The 21,309-nt window shown below is 44.1% G+C and overlaps 1 protein-coding gene across 1 annotated transcript; it reads right to left on the bottom strand.

The window, feature by feature from the left end:
• Nucleotides 1-8,539: 8,539 nt before the first annotated feature.
• On the bottom strand, nucleotides 8,540-20,986 carry ATP6V1E1 (ATPase H+ transporting V1 subunit E1). The gene is made up of 9 exons (XM_075440899.1): nucleotides 20,872-20,986; nucleotides 17,305-17,370; nucleotides 15,676-15,785; nucleotides 15,122-15,188; nucleotides 13,203-13,292; nucleotides 11,145-11,213; nucleotides 10,660-10,754; nucleotides 9,753-9,840; nucleotides 8,540-9,149 (listed from the first exon to the last, which is right to left on the bottom strand). The coding sequence occupies exons 1-9, from the start codon at nucleotides 20,902-20,904 to the stop codon at nucleotides 9,087-9,089; spliced, it is 681 nt and encodes a 226-aa protein (XP_075297014.1). The 5' UTR covers nucleotides 20,905-20,986; the 3' UTR covers nucleotides 8,540-9,086.
• Between the last annotated feature and the right edge of the window lie 323 nt (nucleotides 20,987-21,309).

Genomic DNA, 21,309 nt, shown 5'->3' with positions numbered 1-21,309 from the left:
AAAAGAAGGTGACAGAAGAAGGTGGAGGTGGAAGACAAGGAGGAGAGGACGGAGAAGATAGTGGCAGAAGGCGCCAAAACACAGCGTCAAGAGAAGGTGGGGGAAGAAGTGAAGCAGGAAGCAATGAAGGATGGAATGGAAGACGGCATTGGAAGGTGATGGTGGAAGGAGTGAAAGAGGAGGCAACAGAAGAAGGTGGTGGAAGAAGACTGTAGAAGAAGGCAGCAAAAGAGAGAGGAGGTGATGGAGAAGGTGAAGGAAGAAAGCTGAAAAAGAAGAGAAGGAGAAGGAAATGGAAGAAGACAAAGAGGAGGCAGTGTAGGAGACAGCAGAAGAGGGCAGCAGTAGAAAGTGGCAGAAGACGACGGTGGAAGAAGAGAATGAGGAGGTGACTGAGACAGGGACAATAGAAGGCTGTGAAAGAAGGTGGTGGAAAAAGAACAAGGAGGCAATGGAGGAGGTGAGGGAAGAAAGCAGTGGAAGAAACAATGGAGGAGGCAATGGAAGAAGGGGGTGGAAGAAGGTGGCAGAAGAAAAAAAGAACTAGGTGATGGGGGAGGCAGTGGAAGAAAGTGGTGGGAGAAGGAGATGGAACAAGGCAGCAAAATAAGAGATGGAGGAGGAAATGGTGGAGGCAACGGAACAAAGTGGGGAAGAAGAGAAGGAGGAGGCGATGGAGGAGGTGGCAGAAGAAAGCCATGGAAGGCAGCAGCAGAAAAAAGCAGTAGAAGAGCCAGCAGAAGAGGTGTCAGAAGCAGCCAGCAGAAGCAGCAGTAGAAGAGACGGTGGAAGATGGCTGTGGGAGAGATGACGGGGGAAGGTGACAAAACAAGGAGATGGAAGAAAGCAATGGAAGAGGTGGCAAAATAAGGTGGCGGAAGAGATGACGGAAGAAGGCGACGGAAGGCAGCTGAAGAAGACGGCAGAAGAAGGTGACAGAAGCTGCATTGGAAGAAGGTGGCGGAAGAGGCAGTGGAAAAGGTGGTGGAAGATGGCAGTGGAAGGCAGCAGTGGAAGAAGGCAGCAAAATATGCTGCAGAAGGAGGTGACGGAGGAAGATGGCAGAAGAAGGTGGAAGAATATGCAGCAGAATAGGCAGCTGAAGAAAGCGGCAAAATAGGCAGTGGAAGAAAGCTGCAGAAGGCCCCTGAAGAAGGGGATGTGGAAGATGGTGACGGAAGAAGGCAGCGGAAGAGGTGATAGTATGGCATGTAGGCATATGTATGGTGGATGCCCACAAGCCAAATATCTCAGGAGATCAAAGTTGCTGCTCACTGCATCCTCTGTTCACGTATGCACACACACACCCCCACACCTCCCAAAAGACTTAAAAGTTATGCTGTCTTCTCTCCAAGATATTTTCCTTCCCTTCCTTTGTTTGTTTTCCAAAGCCCCTTTCATCCTTGGCACTCCCTGCAGCCCGGACTGCGCGAGCGGGGAAAGGCACCCTCTGCTTCCACCAACGGCACCCTGTGAGCATGAGGTGCCTTGCGGGTTTCCCGTCCCACTTCCCAGCCTCCAGGATTTGCCGCTGCTTGGGATGGGAGGCGAAGGGACCCATCACTTAGGGGGGCCATGCGGTACCTCTCCATGTCCCACCCCACCCCACACGGCTGAGAGGAGCTGGGGGGTTTTACAACCAGGAATATACTTTTCTGTGTTGTGCAGATGGCGTGTAGGTATCGGGTGTCTCAGCTTTGGCATTTGTGGATGCCACAGTGTCACCCCTCCAGGGTGTCTGACTCGCACTGACCACTACACGACTACGCAGGGAGCATGTGGGGCTGCTGGTTGTACACACCAGGAGCGTGGAGTCTTGCCTGTTTGGGCAGCATTTACACCTAAGTAAAGAGCATAACCCTCAGAGAGCAAACAATTTGCTTTAGCGAACCAAGTTTAGCCTAGCATCAAAAAGTTATGTGATCCCAGTAGGCACATCTATTATAAAGCTTTTTTAACCAGTACATGAGTAATCTGCGGAGCTCACTGCAGGACATCCGAGAAGTCACTTGATTTCTTTATTTGGACAAGGAAATACCTCTGTGTTTAACAGCAGCATAAAACAGTAGCCAAGCTCTAAGTGCTAAAAACCTTCCCGGAGGTATCTTGAGCATCATGACTCAAAGCCAATCACCAGCTGAAGTCAGGAGGAAATTTCTTTTTGTCACACAGACTGCCAGGACCATTGTCGGATTCTTGTGCCTTGATCAGAAACACTGCTGCTGCTGGGCTGCATTGGGCTGGTGCATGCACTCATACTGTATTTTGGGAGCAGGGAACCAGGGAGGAGACCTGTGAGTGCAGGGCAGGAGTGGGTGCCATCAGCATGGCCGCTAAAGCTGTATCTTTGCAGTGTGCCAGCGTGTGCACACGTGTGTCCATGTCCCCACGGTGCAGCTGTGCCTGGGCTGGCCTCCATGAGAAGTCGAGATGGTGGTGGTGGGAGAGGAGCCAGGACTCACTGACTGGGAGCTGTTTGTCCTCTGAAGATGCTGGAAATTCAGCTTCAGGATTGTGGAGGGTGGGGTGAGACCTGCTTTGCACTGGGGAGACAAAGAAAGACATCCAGGCTGTCGCTTGGTGCTGTGTCATGAATCCCTTCGGTGCCAGGAAGCAGTGTCCTCAATAAGTTCTTTGTGCCTCAGCGAGGGCTCTGTAGTCCTACCCCAGAGAGCCCACGGGTGGTGGCAGGGATGCCTGGGAAGTCACCCAGGCAGCGGGTGAAAGGAGCCTCCCAATTCCCCCTGTCCCAGCCCTGGCTAGTGATGCCATCGTCTTCCTTCAAAGTGCTTAGAGCTGAGAGCAGAAGTGTGGAGAGAGCAGCTGTGCTTAAACTGCTCAACACCACATGCATGGGGGAAAAATACTCATAATTTCATTTTTAGACATTGATAATTTTTTTTGTGCTCCCACTCGAGAATTGTTTTGGGACTAGCTTTCAGCATTTTGCTGCCAATAGCAAGGCTCCCCTGTCCTTCTGAAGTCCCCTGAGGGGAAAGCACCAGCCTTTTGCCAGAAGACGTTCCAAGAAGGTTTTGTCTGTGGTGAGTCCCTGCTACAGGGTTGCCATGACCATCAGGGTAAAAGTGACCTTTGCTGGGAGAAGGTCAAAGCTGCTCAGAAACCAGTGATCTTCCCATCTCTCTGTTAAAAGACTTCTAACTACTTTATCTGAAAAGTAAGGAGGTTTCTGACACTGGCAGATAGTAGGATGAAATCCAGGATCCTGAACAGCCCCAGGGGCTGCAGCTGGTACCAGGCTGGGTATGTGCAGTCACTTAGCATTTAGGCAGGGGATGTGCAGGCCAGGGATTGTCTGGAAAAAGGAGCTGACCTCATGCAAACACTCTTGGACACAGGATGGGAAAGGACCTTCAGAAATGCTAGGAAGGACCACCATTAATAGTTTCACCATGCAGTCTCTCACAACACATGAGCCTTGAACTACCTAAAATAACATGGTGGCCTTGATTTCCATCATGTAACATGACTTGGGAAATGACATTTTTTGGCACATCATCACTATGATTCTTAACCTAAGAATGCTCCTGTACAGATGTTTTTATTACTTTATCTAAAGCAAAGCCAAAGAAGCGGTATGGGATGCTCTGAAAGAGATGCCTAGGCAGACAGATTTGGGAGTTCCCAGCCAGCTCTACCTTGGCTGAAAGTGGCAGGAACTTCCCAGCCCTGGAAAGCCTTCTTGTCATGGCCTGTTCCCTGCAAACATGTTTGAGAGGCAGGATGGTGGCCCCCACCTGCCTCTCTGAGCTGCCTGTACCAAACAGCAAATACAGCCCAACCACGCTGCAGTCTGTCCTGGCTCTCGTGCAGGGCTAGACACCTTTTGCCAAGTCACTTTACTGTAGTCTCAAGTCACAGAATCACAGAATGTTCGGGGTTGGAAGGGACCTCTGTGGGTCATCTACTCCAACCCCCTGCCGAAGCAGGGTCACCTACAGCAGGCCGCAGAGGACCTTGTCCAGGTGGGTCTTGAATATCTCCAGAGAAGGAGACTCCACAACCTCCCTGGGCAGCCTGTTCCAGGGCTCCGTCACCCTCAGAGGGAAGAAGTTCTTCCTCATGTTCAGACGGAACTTCCTGTGCTTCAGTTTGTGCCCATTGCCCCTTGTCCTGTCGCTGGGCACCACTGGAAAGAGCTTGGCCCCATCCTCCTGACACCCACCCTGCAGATATTTATAAGCATTTACTAGGTCCCCTCTCAGCCTTCTCCAGGCTGAACAAGCCCAGCTCCCTCAGCCTTTCCTCATAGGAGAGATGCTCCAGTCCCCTCATCATCCTCGTAGCCCTCTGCTGGACTCTCTCCAGTAGCTCCTCATCTTTCTTGAACTGGGGAGCCCAGAACTGGACAGAGTACTCCAGATGCAGCCTCACTAGGGCAGAGTAGAGGGGAAGGAGAACCTCCCTCGACCTGCTGGCCACATTCCTCCTCATGCACCCCAGGATGCCATTGGCCTTCTTGACAACCAGGGCACACTGCTGGCTCATGGTTAACCTGTCATCCACTAGGACACCCACGTCCCTCTCCACAGAGCCTTTGCTCTCCAGAAGAGCAGCTCAGAGCTCACTTACCCAAGCAAAATTTTCTGCTCTGAGTTTTCCTCTGTGGTAGTTCACTTATTTCCAATTTTTTCTGTTCCTCATTTACTGCAATTTCTTTGGAAATAAATCAATGGATAATTTTCTCTTTATCTTCCAGACTGTTTTGGCACAGGCTGTAGGGCCATGGAGATGGCTCGGGTCTCACTGCGCTGCATACACTACTGGTCTGTGTAAGGTGTTATCTAACTCTCTTCTGTTTTCCAACAGGGATGTGTATTCTTCTGTTACTTATTTTCCACTGCTTGCTAACATCAGCAGGCCGGGACAGGGGCACACAACAAGCAAGGTACTCTCCTTCTGCCAGCTTGCCTCCAGCTGCACGCTGGCATCTATGACCTCTCTGGAGAGCAAGCACCCAGGCCTCCCTGTCAGGATTCACCCAAAAGCCCGATTCTTGCTGCTAGCTTTTAAACAAGGACTGTTACGGAAAACAGGGCCCTGCTTTCCTCCAAGCCTGGGTCTCAGCAGGGAGCTGGGCACTTAAACAGCCCCCCTGCCGCACGCTCGCCCTGTCGCTACCAGTTTTCTGATGCGTAGCACTCACCCCCTGACAGCCAGCTCAGAGCTTCCTTGCGGAAGTTATAGCTGTCAACTGTTGTTGGCTTAATAAAGACACTGAGGCCTCAGTTCTCGGTACTTTCTGGCTGTTTTCTTCTAGTACTCTGACCTCGATGCTTGCGCACACCTCCAGGGATCATTCACACAGCATGCGTCTCTCTGACTGATGTTAATACCTCTCAGCGTGAAAACTAAGTACTAAAAAAAGCAGTTGTAACTCAGAATTGCAGTAACATTTTAAGTCCTCTGCTGATCACTCGGCGTCAAACCCGCTCTTAAATTTTCCATTGCCAGCTGTGCAGAACCAGTGCAACATTATCTATTTCCCTGACTCCTTTTCCAGCACTAGACAGAACCAGCTCTGCACTCTCCATTCATCTGCAGTGCTTGCCTCTCCCATCACAACTTCATTCTTTTACCTGAAGCCTGATTTAATGCCTCCTTTGTTCCCTGTACTTGTCCAGTTTCTTAATGTGCTGATCTGGCTTAGGGCTTGTTTAGGGCTTGTTTACTATACCCAAATGGAATATTTTGCATGCCTGTACAAAGATGAATAAAGATCAATATCTACATTGATTTGCCCTAGGTCATGAGGTAAATCAGTGAGAAAAAAAATTCTGCATCCTACTTCATTTGCTTAAATCAGCAGTACAGCTCAAATAATAAAACAGTGCTGCAATGACACTCCAGCAAGAACTATGATATCCACCTGAAATATTGCTTTTATGTCACATACTACTTGGAAAAAACTGTGTACAAACACTGAAAAGAAGCTTGGATTGGTAACTATACTAGGCAAACCTGGATGGGCTAGTCCTGTTTTTCTCTCCAGTTCTAAGGTTATAAAATTGGGTAATGGCCCCTATTACCTGGAATGAAGGGCAAGGATGTTCCAGATAATGCAGCATCTTTTGTAACTAAATTCATTCATGCGGTTGTCTCCCAAGATTAAAATTAATCAGTGCCTCCTTGTAACACACTTGCAGGAAACTGGTGTTGCAGGAGGAAGTTCCTGTCACAGCTGACATGGTTCAAGCTACGAATGCCCACAATTCTGCTAATAAACTGAGCAAGTGTAAATGCTTCAGTCAGCTTGGGATGGGGTACAAAGCCACTAGTCTCAGATGTCAGATGCGATGTACATAAAGCTCACACCATTTCTTAAGGACCTGCTTTGAATCGCTGCTACCCAAGTGACTGAGTAACACTAAAAACATTTTTGAAGCCACTGATTTCTGTAAGTATGACAGTGGTTATTTCTTCCTCTTTTCTGCACAGGATGATACAAGAGGAGATACAAAACTAACAGAGGAAAGCAAATAGTAACTCCATTACCTTCCACCATGAGCTCCACAGTCAGACATTTAACTAGTTATCACTTTGCCTTTCAAAAATAAACAAGATCTAGACTTGTGAAGGTCTTGCTGCCTTCATGAATGAAGCAGATGATCAGACACTGTACAAAGAATCCCTTTTTGTCGCACATGACCATGTTTATGCTACTGACATCAGAGAAAAGTCTTGATAACTTCTAACAGAAATTTTTTTACTGAATAAAACCTACCAGAAGATAATGTTGTAATATGACCCATTAGTGCAGAATGATGTACAACAGAGATATCTGTTTCTTCTGTGTCCCAACCTTTAGCTTATTCTGCCTGTGGCTTTATCTACACGCATTACACCATTGCCGGTATCAGTTTTCCAAGTGAAGCAGTAACACTAGGACAACATAAAAGCTACACTTTTGAATGATGATGCCCAGATCTAGGCCATTCACTACGTTACAGATGATCTTACAATCTATTTGAAGTCTTTTCATTGAGCATTGGAGCAAATATTCATAGTGCCTGTCACCTTCCAAGGACTAGTAACCTCCTCATCTCACCCCTCAATATTTCCACATGCTGTAGTACTTCAACATTTATAGTTTCTGTCCCTAGCCCTAGCTGTAGCGAAAATAAGGACTCAAAGAAGTTCAACTGCATTTTCAAAGCACCGACAGATAGCCTATTGACGACTTGGATGAAACCATCAGAAAGGACGAAAACAAATCTGTTCCAAAAAGTACTATCTGAAGCAAGCAACAATGCAGTTAAGCATGCACGCGCAAATGCTTTTTCTTCACTACAGGTGTGTCACAAAACCAGGGCCCAGTGCTTAGTCAGGAAGCTCGATCACTGACAGTGGCAAAGATGAAAGCTGAAATGGTTATCCAAAAAGCTAGAAAGAGTAGGACTTTAGCCCAGATGCACTTGTCACATATTGAAAAGCAAAGCACTGAAAGAGTAAGTACCATAGCCATCTACATGGAAAACAAGAACTGGTAACTAAATGCCACAGCAAGGAGCAGTAAAACAAAAAACCCAACCTTGCTACAGATTCTTATTTTGTAAGAGGAAATCAAAATATTAAGTAAGTTTGGATTCAGGATTTTCTTAGCAGTCTATCTCCATTTTAGAGAAACGAGGCAGTGAAATGCTTATCTAGTGTTTAGAGCCTTTACTTCACATGAGGACATGCACCTCAGCTTGAGAAGAAAGGGTCTCGGGTTAAAAACACTGCATGAACCAGTGCTGCTGCAGCTTGGCAAGTATTCTTCATGGCACCAACTAAAATTCCTACCATTTCTGAATCACTGCAATACTCAGAGAAGATGATTTCAAAACATATTCAAGCAGTAATTAATTTGAGCGGTTTCTCATTTCCATGAAACAAGTTTCAGAATGAGCACTAGGTGAAGAGCCAGGTATTCTGGCAGAGGCTTGTAGTGTGGAAAGTCACCTCAAGAATTTTTCTGTCCTACACCACGGAAGGTGGAGACAATATTAGTCGTCACTGCAGAAGCAAAGGAGAAGTAAGTGTTAGTAAAACTTAACAGATTAGGTAACGAATATAGTTATGCTACTGCTATTTAACTTCATAGTTACTCTAACAATAGAGAGAACAGTTGCAACAAAGGCAGCTGTTGTTCCTCAGATCCTGAAATCTGATTACTGCAGGGGTATGGTTTGAATCTCCTGCCCAGAAGCAACAAACCTGTAGCTGCAAGTTGATTGTATTTGTTACGTTTAAGTTGCACGGTTGTTACTCTAGTACTCTCTTGTGAAAGAAGATTGAGCGAGAAAAACTACTGACCCATTTTTTAGGAAGAATGAAGCTCATCCAAGAATACTACTCAAAAGGCTTGCCTACAATTCAATGTTACTCAAGCAAATAGCTTGACAGTACTCCACATGCTCAAATTCTAGCTTCACAGAACTGTTATTACACACAGACCTCAAGTAGTAAGTCCTTATACACACAAGCCCACTTTTCAAAGGTTGCTGCCAATCCCCCAGAGAGAAGCTACAAAGAATTCCATACACACACACATTTTTATTTTAATAAATAAAGTTTACAGGCTCAGGCTTTTTTTTAAAATCACATATACAGAACAGAAAAAATGCCTGATCAAGTAACATGGACTAAACTACTAACCCTGGGAAGGAATGCATGCCCTCTATAACACTGAAGACCTTGACTGAAAAGGGATTTCCCATCAGCAGCATAGCAATTTACTTCACAGATTAGACAGCTTGGAAGAGATGTGGCCAAAGCAAACAGAGTGACTCCAAACAGACCACCTGTCCTTACAGAGCCACAACAGTGCAAGGAAAGCCAAGAGCCCAAATGCCTCCATTTTCTAGTGTCACCGCTGGATGAATACGTATGTCTTCACATCCTTTAAGCAATACATTCTAACCACAAGTAGAGAGGCTAAGCACAGCAGGTATGCAAAATTATTCCATTGAAGAATATTGGATGACAAAGTAATGTTATATTTCAAGATATTCAATCAGCAGATGCTTTTGCATCCCTTTCAGTATGGCAGTGGAACAGATCCCACCTTCTCTCACAGAGATTTAGTCCAAAAACTTCCTGTTGGCATTAGCACCGAAGAGAGCCACTCTGATTTCTGGCATCATCTGTCAGGAAAGAGGACATTGTTATAAGCAAAAGGGCAATGCAATTGCCGTACATTCCTCACTGCAGGCACCGTGTGATACCTAGACTAGACTTCAAAGTTAAGAAGTCAATTCATTTGAGTTTTCTGAAGCCTTTATCTGACCACACGTTGCCTGCTACTCTATATAGACTTAAAGCATTGCTGAAACTGCAGCATAAGAAAGAGACGCCAGAGATAGTTTTGTTTTCACTAGGGTATAATAGGCGTCAGCTAAAGTTTCTAGTACTCAAGATAGCTTCAGTAATTCAAGTTAACCTCAGCATTTCAACATCTTGACTGCAGTGCAGTCACAAGCCTTTCAGTATCATAATTTCTAGAGTTCTATGCTCATGCTTAATTCAAAAGGCATCATTCTGGGAAAAGCCATGTTTTTTGTAGAGGAGCACAAACAGTAGGTAATTTGCTTCTTTCCATTCAAAAATAACTTCTTCCTTGTCATCCATGTTGAAATCTGATCCCACACACTACTGTGACTGTTAACACATTGGAAACAGAAGGATTTAATTACAGGACAAAACTAGTTAATTATATCTTATTCACCTTGGCTGTTAGAAAAACTTACCTGCTGGGCTACAAGGTCCAGTCGACTTTCCAGGGTATTGGAAACCTTAATTTTACCATCACTGTTATAGATTTCAACACCTCCAGCACTAGAAAGGGGGAGGAAAACATAATCCATTAAATCCAAGATATATGTCAAAGTCTAAATGTGGCAGAGGTATCATCCCAAACCAGTAATTACAGGCAAATCAGATATATACACAAGATTTATATTTTTTAAAAAACAAACTTTTTTCAGTCATGTCTTAAGAGAAGTCAGCACAAAGCATCTTTGGAGTTACTGGAGACCACAGCTACATACAAGAGTCTTCATTAGTATGATCTAAATGCAAGCTGAACTGCAAAATTTGTCACTTCAAAACAGCTTCAGACTCCGTATTTTATTACTAATAGACAGTGTTCAGATATTGGAAAGTGAGGAAGATTGCTACAAGTGTTGTTTGCTGGCCCATACATAAAGATTGCTGACTATACAGCATTGTGCCATGTTCTTTATCATGCTATATGGAAATAGAGCCTTGCAGGCGTAACAGACATACACCCCAACAAGTGATTATCCTGCAGGACCTTATGACACAATTTACTTCATCTTGAGACAGAAAGCAGGGCTACATCCTTACTCTCTCTTTAAAAAAATGCTAGTTAATTTACTATGTACAGTTATTCTCTATTTTGGTACTGTGAATCAGGCTGGAGCTGGCACAAAACTTTTATTGATAATTTTTGATTTCCCAGGAGGAAACTGCGGGGTCTGGGCTTGATTAATACAAAGAAATGAAAAATTTCACTAGAAGAGCAGCAGACACCCTGTGGGGATATTCCATACATAATTTTCCGAGACTGTTCTAGTAGGAGCTGCGGCCTGAAAATTTCCATTAAGTTAGCTCTATACAAAAGACTTTCCTTACATTTCCTCTGGAAGGAAGTTGTCTTGGTCAATGTGAACATCCACATCCCTTTTTGTGGCATTTTTGTAGATGGGAATGCTCTTCTGTACAGCAGTCTAGGATACAAGACAAACCTCTAATCAGCATTGACAAATGCTAGTGCACCACTTGGGTCTGGTCACTCATTCATTTGCACTAATAGAACGAAGGGATTGAGGCATACCCCCCCCTTTTTTTTTTTAATCAAGCAAATGTATTTCAGTATGGCTTTTGAGCCAAAAGAAATTATTATTCTCAATACTGTAGCAATGTCTAAAGTTTCCTAGGTAATAGTCAAGAAAGCAATGATCCCCTACTTGAAAAGCATACTTGCTCTCTTGCAAGAGAGAGTGCAGCAAGAAATGCTCGTTTTCTTGTCACACAGATGGGACCCGAGCAGCAAATATTTGCATTTATGTCCCAGCTTTCATGAGCAGGACACTGTCACGCTATTCTAGGTGTCTTACCTTAACCATAGGGAGATCCTGTTTCCTGCATCGAACAACTATTCTGGGCTCAAGAAGCTGGTAGAATCCCTGCACAAGATAACCGTTACAGTATCAGAAAAGTAACATTTTAGTTGTCTTAGAAGTATTTAACCCCAAGAAAGGAAAGGACCCGATCAATTTGAAAACCAAAACCTGACAATATTAGCCTTTTTTATTCAGTTCATTGCTTGCAAGTTCATCTCAGAGGACAGTGCCAATATCTGGGAAAGAGCCTACAACTATGGATTGTGTTTCTTTGTTAGCTTCAAGTTTGGAACTCCAGTGCAACTAAACATAGGTATCACAGGATTGACTTGTTCAGACAATGTACGTGTACACATAGTGATCAATGCTGCCTAAATAGACTGGGCACGCAGCCAAGCTGACATTCTCCTATGCAGCGCTTGGAGAAGACAAGGCCTGTTCTAATAACTCCTGCCTTGCAGTTCCTGTAGTAATACACCAGAATAGAACAAAATAGGTTTAGTTTCAGTTGGAAGGGACCTTCAACCATCACCTAGTCCAACTGTGAGTACAGATGAGCACTTGGCCATCACTGGATCACAGAATCACAGAATGGTAGGGGTTGGAAGGGACCTCTGTGGGTCATCTACTCCAACCCTCCGGTCGAAGCATGGTCACCTACAGTAGGCTGCACAGGACCTTGTCCAGGTGGGTCTTGAATATCTCCAGAGAAGGAGACTCCACAACCTCCCTGGGCAGCCTATTCCAGGGCTCCGTCACCCTCAGAGGGAAGAAGTTCTTCCTCATGTTCAGACGGAACTTCCTCTGCTTCAGTTTGTGCCCATTGCCCCTTGTCCTGTCGCTGGGCACCACTGAAAAGAGTCTGGCGCCATCCTCCTGACACCCACCCTTGAGATATTTGTAAGTATATATTAGGGCCCCTCGCAGCCTTCTCTTCTTCAGGCTGAACAAGCCCAGCTCCCTCAGCCTTTCCTCGTAGGACAGATGTTTCAGTCCCCTCATCATCCTCGTAGCCCTCCGCTGGACTCTCTCCAGTAGCTCTTCATCTTTTTTGAACTGGGGAGCCCAGAACCGGACACAGTACTCCAGATGAGGCCTCACTAGGGCAGTGTAGAGGGGAAGGAGAACCTCCCTCGACCTGCTGGCCACACTCCTCCTAATGCACCCCAGAATGCCATTGGCCTTCTTGGCAGCAAGGGCACACTGCTGGCTCATGGTTAACCTGTCGTCCACCAGGACACCCAGGTCCCTCTCCGCAGAACCTTTGCTCTCCAGCAGGTAAAATCTAATAAGCCCAGACAGACGCGGCCAGCTTGCAAGAGTGAGACAGGCTTGCCTGACGTACCGCAATACCAGACCTAAGTGTGACAAAGAAACCAGACTGAATTGAAAGCACAAGCTGCTAGGAATCACTGTTCAGAAAACCCTGACATCAGACAGTGGGCAGGATTGCTGGTGGCTGGCTGTGTGAGAGTTCGCAGTAAAAAGACCAATCCACACCAGAAGGCGGCACTACCGGTCGCATGACTGACCCTGGCCAGTGCTTACTGGATTTTTGACAGTTAATTTCTGGGGCTTGAGGATGGTATTCTAGAGAAGCAAAGCTTTGATTTCTGCTTTGTATGTCTGTCACAGACGCGTGCCATACTACAGGAAATTTGTCAAAGCCAGGACTTACAAGTCTCAAACACAGAAAATAATTTAAAAATGGGTAACTACCGACTTCTAGGTTTGGAGAAACAGCTTTTGCCAAAGGTGTGTTTGATCCAACTAATTACTACAGAAGCTTAAAGTGTGCATCTGCAGTTATTCTTATAATGGAACTGCTGCTTTATATACTACTTTTTATATCACAAAATAAGCTGCAGCCTTACCTGTTCAGAATCCAAGATTGAAAGATATAGCAGAAGTAATGTTTAAAACTCAAAGATCACCCAGCAACATTTGATCTAGGCTCCAATAAACCTGTCACCTCCAGTGGGTTATGTTTGAAGAAAGAAACCTAGGAGGACAGGGCTGTGACGGTCTATTTGTTATAGCCTAAATATTTACCTGTAGAACTAATCCATCCAGCAGTGTCTGGTACCTGGCTGTATCCTTCACCACCTTGGCAAGTCTCTGCTTGGCCTCATTCAGCAAATCCTACATTCAAAAGAAATCAGATCAGCAGAGCCCATCTGTTTGGCATTTGGTTTCGTGCCTACCAACTTTCTGTACTCCTATTATAGCTATTACGCCCTGCCAACACATAAACATACACTCCAGCTGGTGTTCATCCAAGTTAGAACTTAATTTCTGTGCACAGCACAATATCCTTTCCAAACAGCTCCCTTCTCCCTGCCCCAATCTGAACCCATTATAAGCCAGCAATAATTTCTTTTTCATGAACAAGGGAGACCTCAGTAGTAAAAGGATAGTATTTATAATATTAATTCAGACAAACTATAATATTTTGTAAATCACTGCCTGATGTAAACTGATAAAGCTGTCCAAACAAGTAATTTTTTCAGCTTCGTGGTCAATCTATTCTATCTTTTTATCAAACAATATTTGGGTTAGGTATTTATTAATTATAACTAAATGCAAGTTAAAATTTAAAATTGGAAGCTTACCTTTAATTTGAAGTAGCTGGTTTTGATTATCTTTATTCAGCAGATCAGTATCAGATGAGATTGAATTTTTAAGAAATTTGAGTCAATTCAAAAATAGCTCCCAGAACTGAACCATTGTAATTACTTGAAATAAAGAAATTGTGTGATTTGGTATAAACCTTTATTTACTGTCCTGCCTCACAGTGTTTAAAAGAAGAGTACATGTTAACACAATCAGAACCAGGACACAAGACTGTCACAATTGAACGTCATGATCAAACCTAGTTCTACTGTTCGCCCTAGAGTAACTGCATTTCTGGAACTGCACATGTCTCTTGTTCATGAAAGCGGCCAAAGATCTGGTAAGGGAAGAAAGAGCTAGCAGCATGTGATTTTAAATGTCTTAAAATGAGGAAGAGTGTTATGCATTACTCAGAAGCATGAGGCTGAGTCAGCTGATAAATGAGGAAGAGATCACCCGGCAGAGACTATCACAACAGAGTTAGCTCTTCAGCCATCCACCTTCCTCCTGTCTGTGAATACAACCTAAAGTTTGAAACTAGGTTTAAAGAATCAATAAACTGGTGATTTTCTTCTGCTGACTCCCCTTTATCGTGGTAGCATCAACTTCAGCAACGTTACCCAATATTTTACTTTTGACTTCTTCAGGTCTCACAGCTTTTCCAATAGCTCAACAGCACCACCTAGCAGAATATGAACACTCAAACTGTTTCTGAGATGGGGTAAAAGATAATTGAAAATCTGCAAGCTGTGTAATGAGCAGAATAAGAATACACCCCATGTGGCGTAAGATACACATATTAAGCCTGAACTAAGACTAACCATAGTTAGGCCTGCTCTGATAAATGATCAGTCACCCTATACGTCAACACACAGACACCAGTCTAGAGCAACACACAGTCACCTACTAGAGCAAGCAGCAAACCTTTTCAGATACTAGGGGCCACTAAAGCAGACAGAAACACGGCTAGTGGCGTTTTAAACCTACTTGCTTAAGCCGTGCCAGATTTAATGCATAAGTGTTGCTTCAGGCAAGCGGAACTTCAAGGTTCTACCATCTGTGCGAGACAGAGTTCCTGCTCTTTAAAGAAATAAGCTATTGTCCAAATGATAGATAAAACTGCTGCCTGCAATGTTCCTGGCAGAGAAATGTATTTCCCTAAAACAGGAGGTAATAGAAACTGTGAAAATAAGCTAAAGCAGACTACCAAAGCTGGACTAAATCCTTAATGACTTTTCAGAGCAGCTGGGAAAGCCATTTTGCTATGTCGAAGCAAATGTCACTCAATCACAAATCATATTTTCTTTAGAGACCGGTTAAGAACAGAACCTTTGTGTCTTTTCTACAGAGATACTCACTGCAATAAGGTCATCCCTTGCCTTGAGGACCTTCAGTCTTGCCTGATTCATCAGGCTGGACATCTGACTGCAAGTTACATGATAAAGTTGAATCAATCCACTAGACTTTGACAGAAGAACTGCAAATTTAACTGTATGCTTTACATTTAAAGACAACAGTACTACAACGTTTAATAACAACGCCTGTTCACCTGATCGAATCTGCTTCTGAACTTGCACAAATGATTACAATGCAGGACCCCACCCTTCAGTTAAGACCCACCAAAACTAAACCTGACATGAACATTTGTCCCAGAGTAACAGACCAGATCAGAGTTCTAGACGTTAACTACATAGAGAAACATGGAAGATTCTTTCACCACACTGACTAACAGTTATACTATAGTAGTTCACCTTTGATATTTTCTCCCCAGGAAAAACTAGAAACTCATAATTAGAACCAAATATATTGGCTACAATTCGCCTATTTGCCAGGGAAAGAAAGTTTTGTATAAAATTAGCAATAAAATGAGAGCTCAGGCTCTGAAAACAGGCATCTAACCTAAGCAACTTACATTTTCTTTTGCTGCTCAATTTGTTTCTCCTTCTTTTCATAATACTCCATGATTTTCAGCCTCTGTGTCTGAACAAGGCGACCCTTCTCAATGTTGAATTCTTCTTCTGCCTATAGTAAAAATTAAATAACTGAAGTGGAAATTGATTCCATGGACTGAAAAAAACAGAATCAAAATGAAACAGCCATACCTTCAGAGCACATTCATAGATAAGGTAGGATGACACAACTTATGGTTCCATATAAAGAAAACATTTCAACAAGTACTCACAAGTTCAAGATGTGTTCTGCTGAACCAGAACCTTGCTAACTAAGATACAGCTTATTTTATCAATTGACTCACAAATGTTTCCTTGCAATATTTATTCCTCAGGCACAAAATTACCAAATATATATATTATGTACCGCTAAGCCAAACTCATTTTATTTGAGCTTCAGGTCTGATTTTTGTAGAAACAGTCTCTTTTCCGGCTACAAGAGATTCTATCTAGAACAAGCTACTCAGTCCTCAGTGTCCACAGATGTCATTACTTTAAGCAATTCTTACACAAGGAGAGTAACAGTATAGCTATTACTTTTTTACAAAGCCTAGCCAGACAGCTTGTGAAAATGCATGGCAAATTTTCCTATTTATACCTGAGAATCCAGTCTCAACTTCTGACTTCTGTTTGTAGATTTAGTATTGATTAAATATTTGTGTAGATCTCAGTGCTTAAGAGATTAAATATTATTAGTGATACATATGCTGAGTCCAATAACAAGATGTATTGGTGTTGGTTTAATGCAGATTGTTAGGGTTGTAAGGCACCATTAATCCTTCTTACACACCATTAATCCTTCTTTCATAAACATCTATATTCTATCATCAGGTTAATATTAAACTCAGTCTCTTGTGGCTTAAGCCAAGTGAAGAATTGTGCAAGTAATTCAACCCATGCCTTAAATATAAATGTATGTTTTAGCTCCCCAGGATGCCTACTAAATCACATCTAGAATTAAGTCTGCAGGTGGCTACACAGGTTTAAGTACAGTTATGAACCTGCTTACAAACTTTCACCAACACAATTCAACAAGTTTAACTTTCATGTTTTACCATTTTGGTACACGTATGAATGCTTGTGCAAAATTACCAGCATTACTGCTTTAATTTACTACTAATGTCTCTGCCTGACATGCAATGGAAGTAAAGCAAAAATTAAAATTAAACCTTCCAGTAATAGCTTGTTATGACAAACTTTAGCAAAATCCATAATGATACGGAGAACTTCTTTAATCCTCAGTGATGTCAAGCTATGTCTAGGAGGTGGGGAAAGGTGGTCCACTTAATCCAGTCTATTCACATTACTACTCGGCTCTCCCGACTGCTTAAAAAACAAAAAATGAGTGAACTTGCATATGAATAAATTATATTTAAGGACCACTAAGACAACTTTGACCAAAATATAGCTCCAACTTGTTTTGTCAAAAGCTAACAAATATTGATTTGGTAGCATCATTTTTTTCTATGGAATAACTAAACGTGAAGTAAGCTGTACTTTACAAAAGTGTTCTAGGACTGCTCTGACTGCAGCTATCAAAACAGGATGTCAGATGCAGTTTTCCTTTTGCACTTACAGACATTGATTTTTACCTTTGCGTCTATTTCTTCAGCCTTTTCATTGGCTTCCTGCTCAATGAAAGCCATCATATGCTTGATCTGTAACAAGAGAGAGAAAAGAAGTACTTTCTGTTGGAAAGGACTTTGATGAGACGAAGTGTGTATATATTCCTCGTTTGTACAGTAGGCCCCTCCATATCCATTTACCAGTTCATATAATGCTGTTTTTCATGGAAATTAAATTAAGCATACAGGTCAGAGTCAATTAATCTTAAAACAAATTACAAGAAAATAATTTTTTTTTCTCCAAATAATTCCATATAGTGCTGCTTCACCAGCTATTATTAGAAGAATGTACTTTAAATATGCAAATATACAAAAAAACCACCCAAACCAATCCAAAAGTCAACTTGTATGAATGTAAGGCTGGGTATTTTCATTCTTCACTGGTGAGAACAACCTTTTTTCCTCCACAGGAAACTGTTAACGAACAGACTAATTTTACAGTGTGAGGAATTTTTTTTTTTTTTTCTTCAATGACACTTACATGAAGCACAGAAGGTTAACATAGCGTCCCTGCTCCAAGACAGACATAGGTGGCATTTGAATGAACCAGGGCTTTCCACACTAGATGACCCGTGAAGCAAAGCAAAGGCTACTGACCACTCTGGTCAGACCTGTACAATCAGAAGTTCCTTTACTACTTAAGAAATCTTTCTTGAAAAAATGTAAGAAATTCTGTAAAGACTTACAAGGTCATTAAAAAAATGCTGCCATATGGTTCAGGCCAAAAGGACTTTATAAAGTAGTTGCAAGTTACCTCGGAGGAGCTGGGGGAGGAGACAGCTGCAGCAGTCGAGCAAGACCGCATCAAGTACATCACATGCCACTTTAGAGCCTGCTATGCACTAATACGTTCTACTTGAAGAACTTTTTTGAAACCACCTCAAAACACTGCACAGTACAAGCCCAACAGCTTAAAGACAAGGAAATCATTTATACCCAGTTCTGCTTGTTTAACACATGCCTTCCTGTGACCAGGCCTAAGCTTAGGTTCCCACTGGGGCCTGACCGTAAGGACTCATGCCCAACCAAACTGCAACTTTGAACAGGTATAGCTGTTTCCAAGGGCAGATTGAGTGGACCATATACTTGAATGGACCATAAGAACCTGCCAACTTCTTGCTTGCATTTAGGGATGAGACACATTTTGCAGACAATCTGGTTGAATAAACTTGCATGAAAGATTCTATTCATACAACCTCATGCTAAAATTAAATATTTTAAAGAGGTAAGAAAGGTGCCAACACAAAAACTGAGCCAATATGCAGAACAGCACTATGCCCATACAGAGGAAAAAGAGAAGTGAACAGACAAGTGGAAAATGTCAAGCATGTGCAGTGGAAGAAGTGAACAACATCTACATCCTCAAAATCAAACCAGCAATTTTTCTTTTAATCCCATTTTGCCACACTTCCAAGTGCATGTCCACTTACAGCGTCAGTTTCCTGCCCTGCTCACCTGATTAGATGACTGGTTAAACCAAGCTTTAGATCTACCTGCATTTCAGAAAGGACAAGAGAGGCATATAAAATAAGGAAATAATTTTGCTGAATAGCCTGCTGTTGAAGGAGACTAAGAATTTTTGTACAGCAATAGTAACCCTTACATTACTGAGTCACTCCAGTTTGCTTTGGTTTCTGAATTTTGGAGAAGTACTTTAAACAGCTCCAGGTGTTCATGAAACTTTCTCTGCATAACAAAGACGAATAAGATGGAAGCAAGCTGATACGGCATCACAACAACAACAACAGTGTTATTTCCTTCAAAATCTGTTGTACTGAAATCCCCTTCTGCTTTTCACAGAAATGGAGATCCTAAGCGAGACTTTCACATCTGTACATAGGATTAGTTTTAATAACACTGACAAAAATATGTATTTTTAAATAAGAGATTAATTTTAAATTACATTAATTACTTTAGCACAGTAGTACTTCCTATAAAGAGAGGGTTTTTCTCATCAGTAGTAGCGCGATTATCCTTCCCATGGGACACTCTAGATGTTAGACTGGCTTTAGCCAGAAGTGACTAGCCAGGTTAGACGGAGCAATCTATTAAACACCTCTGATAGCATACAGCAAGCAAGTGTATCAATGGGAAAAATTCTTAGTAAGCGATGATTTTCAAAGTTAAAATTACTGAAAGTGCCATGGCAAGTAGTTAAGACTTCAGAGGACCAGTTGGCAAGTTCGTACCAGATTTACACATGTGCAGAACCGTCATGCTATCAGCAGCATTCTCTTTTCCAGTTAACAGGATCACTCTAGGCTCAGGAGTGTAAAACCACGACAGGAAAGTTGCAGGTGTGAAATGCTATCAGCATTACATGTTTAGTACATGAACATATCCTGAACTAACCTTTGAAGTCCAGGCCCTTGGTAGCTGAGCCAGACCACCCCAATGTCAGCTTTATTTTTATTATCTTCATGGAAGAGGCAGGAAAAAACCAAACAAGCTTGCAGATAAAAGGCAAGAAAATGATGTGGTGTTACAACTCCCCTTTTGCAGAATTGAAACCTACTGATCTTACTTTCAATGTGATGCTTCCTTGCCAAGACACTATGTTTACTGAATGAGAAAGTGAGACACGAAGCACTTTGGATGCAAAGGACAAAGGGAACTTGGCTGATCTGCTCATCACCTGTAGGAAACTCCACGGACCAGTGCTGACTAGATCCGTGCAGTCTTTAATGCTGCACGCCATTTTCAACCCTGCTCAAAGCAGCTTTTTAAGCAGGGGCAGTGTTTACTGTCAACAAGGACAAAGCGTCCTGCCTCAGGAGGAAATGTCCGAAGCCAGACTTCAGGCTGTAAGTTTCCATTGCAAGAGAAGCCCAGGCTGCACTACTCTGCTTAGGACATAACAGCGAAAAAGGCATTCAAGGATGCCGAACAGCCTACCCAAATGCTAAGTTACAGCTAATTAGATGTAGTATAGCTGTAGCAAAAAGAGAGATGGAAAGTCCTCAGAGGGCAACATCTAAAAAGACAGTGCTTATCTAGGGCAATCTATTTGCCTGCCTTAAAGTCCAATTAAACACTGTAGACAGCATAAAGGCTACTCGGGATCCTTTTAATTGTAATCTGGCACAGTATGTCACCAAAACAAAGTTCCCCAAGGAGTGGCCAATCAACCCCGCCAGGGAAAAACGCGCTTTCTTCAGAGACTTCCCTTTCTCTCCAAGATTCGCAGGGAAGATCTTTCCCCTTGGCCACCCCGTGCTCTCCCAGGAGAGCACCACCGTTGCGGCACAGCGGGAGAACCCGACCCACAACCACATCACGGGTCAGCCGCCTCTGCCGCTGCGGGGCCGAGGGCCGTCGCTCCCCCTCCCGCTCCGACGGGCCGCTTAGCAGCGGGACGGCCCTTCGGCTCAGGCACGCCCGAACCCCGCGCCCGGCACGGCCTGAGAGCAAGCGAGCTGCTGCCTCCTCCGCCGCCCCGGCCCGGCCTCAGCGCCTCTCCCCTCACGCTGGGTCCGTCCCCCAGCTCCCCCCGGCGCCTCAGGCTCGCGTTCGGGTGGGGGCCAGCGGCCCTACCTGCTTCTGGACGTCGGCATCGCTGAGCGCCATGGCGGCAGCGGGGATCGAGGGAAGACGGCTACGACCGCTAGCGACCGCGACGGGAATCAAATCCGGTGTGCGGGTCACGGCCGGCGCTGCGTCACGCCGCCGCCCCGCCCACCTCCTCCTCCGAGCCAATAGAAACAGGAGCTCTGGCTGGCGTCACGGGAGCGGGTCCTCGGGCGCGACAGACTGCCACCTTGTGGCCGGGCCCTGGCTTTGCCTTCCCGGTCCTCCAGCGCCGGAGGAGGGGGCGGCCCCGCCGCAGCCTCCCACTCCCCGCCCCTGCCCCCGGCGGCAGCGTTCGCCCTCAGGCAGCGCGGAGCCTCGTCCGGCGGCGGGCCCTCGGCTCGGTCCTGCCTTTGTGACCTAAAGGTTGCGGCGCCGGCGTCTCACGGTGCGGGTGCGTGGCGG

The sequence above is a fragment of the Opisthocomus hoazin genome, chromosome 1 (assembly GCF_030867145.1).
Source record: "Opisthocomus hoazin isolate bOpiHoa1 chromosome 1, bOpiHoa1.hap1, whole genome shotgun sequence".
Taxonomy (NCBI): domain Eukaryota; kingdom Metazoa; phylum Chordata; class Aves; order Opisthocomiformes; family Opisthocomidae; genus Opisthocomus; species Opisthocomus hoazin.
Note: the sequence above shows the minus strand (reverse complement) of the source record. Positions and strands in the feature narration are given on the sequence as shown.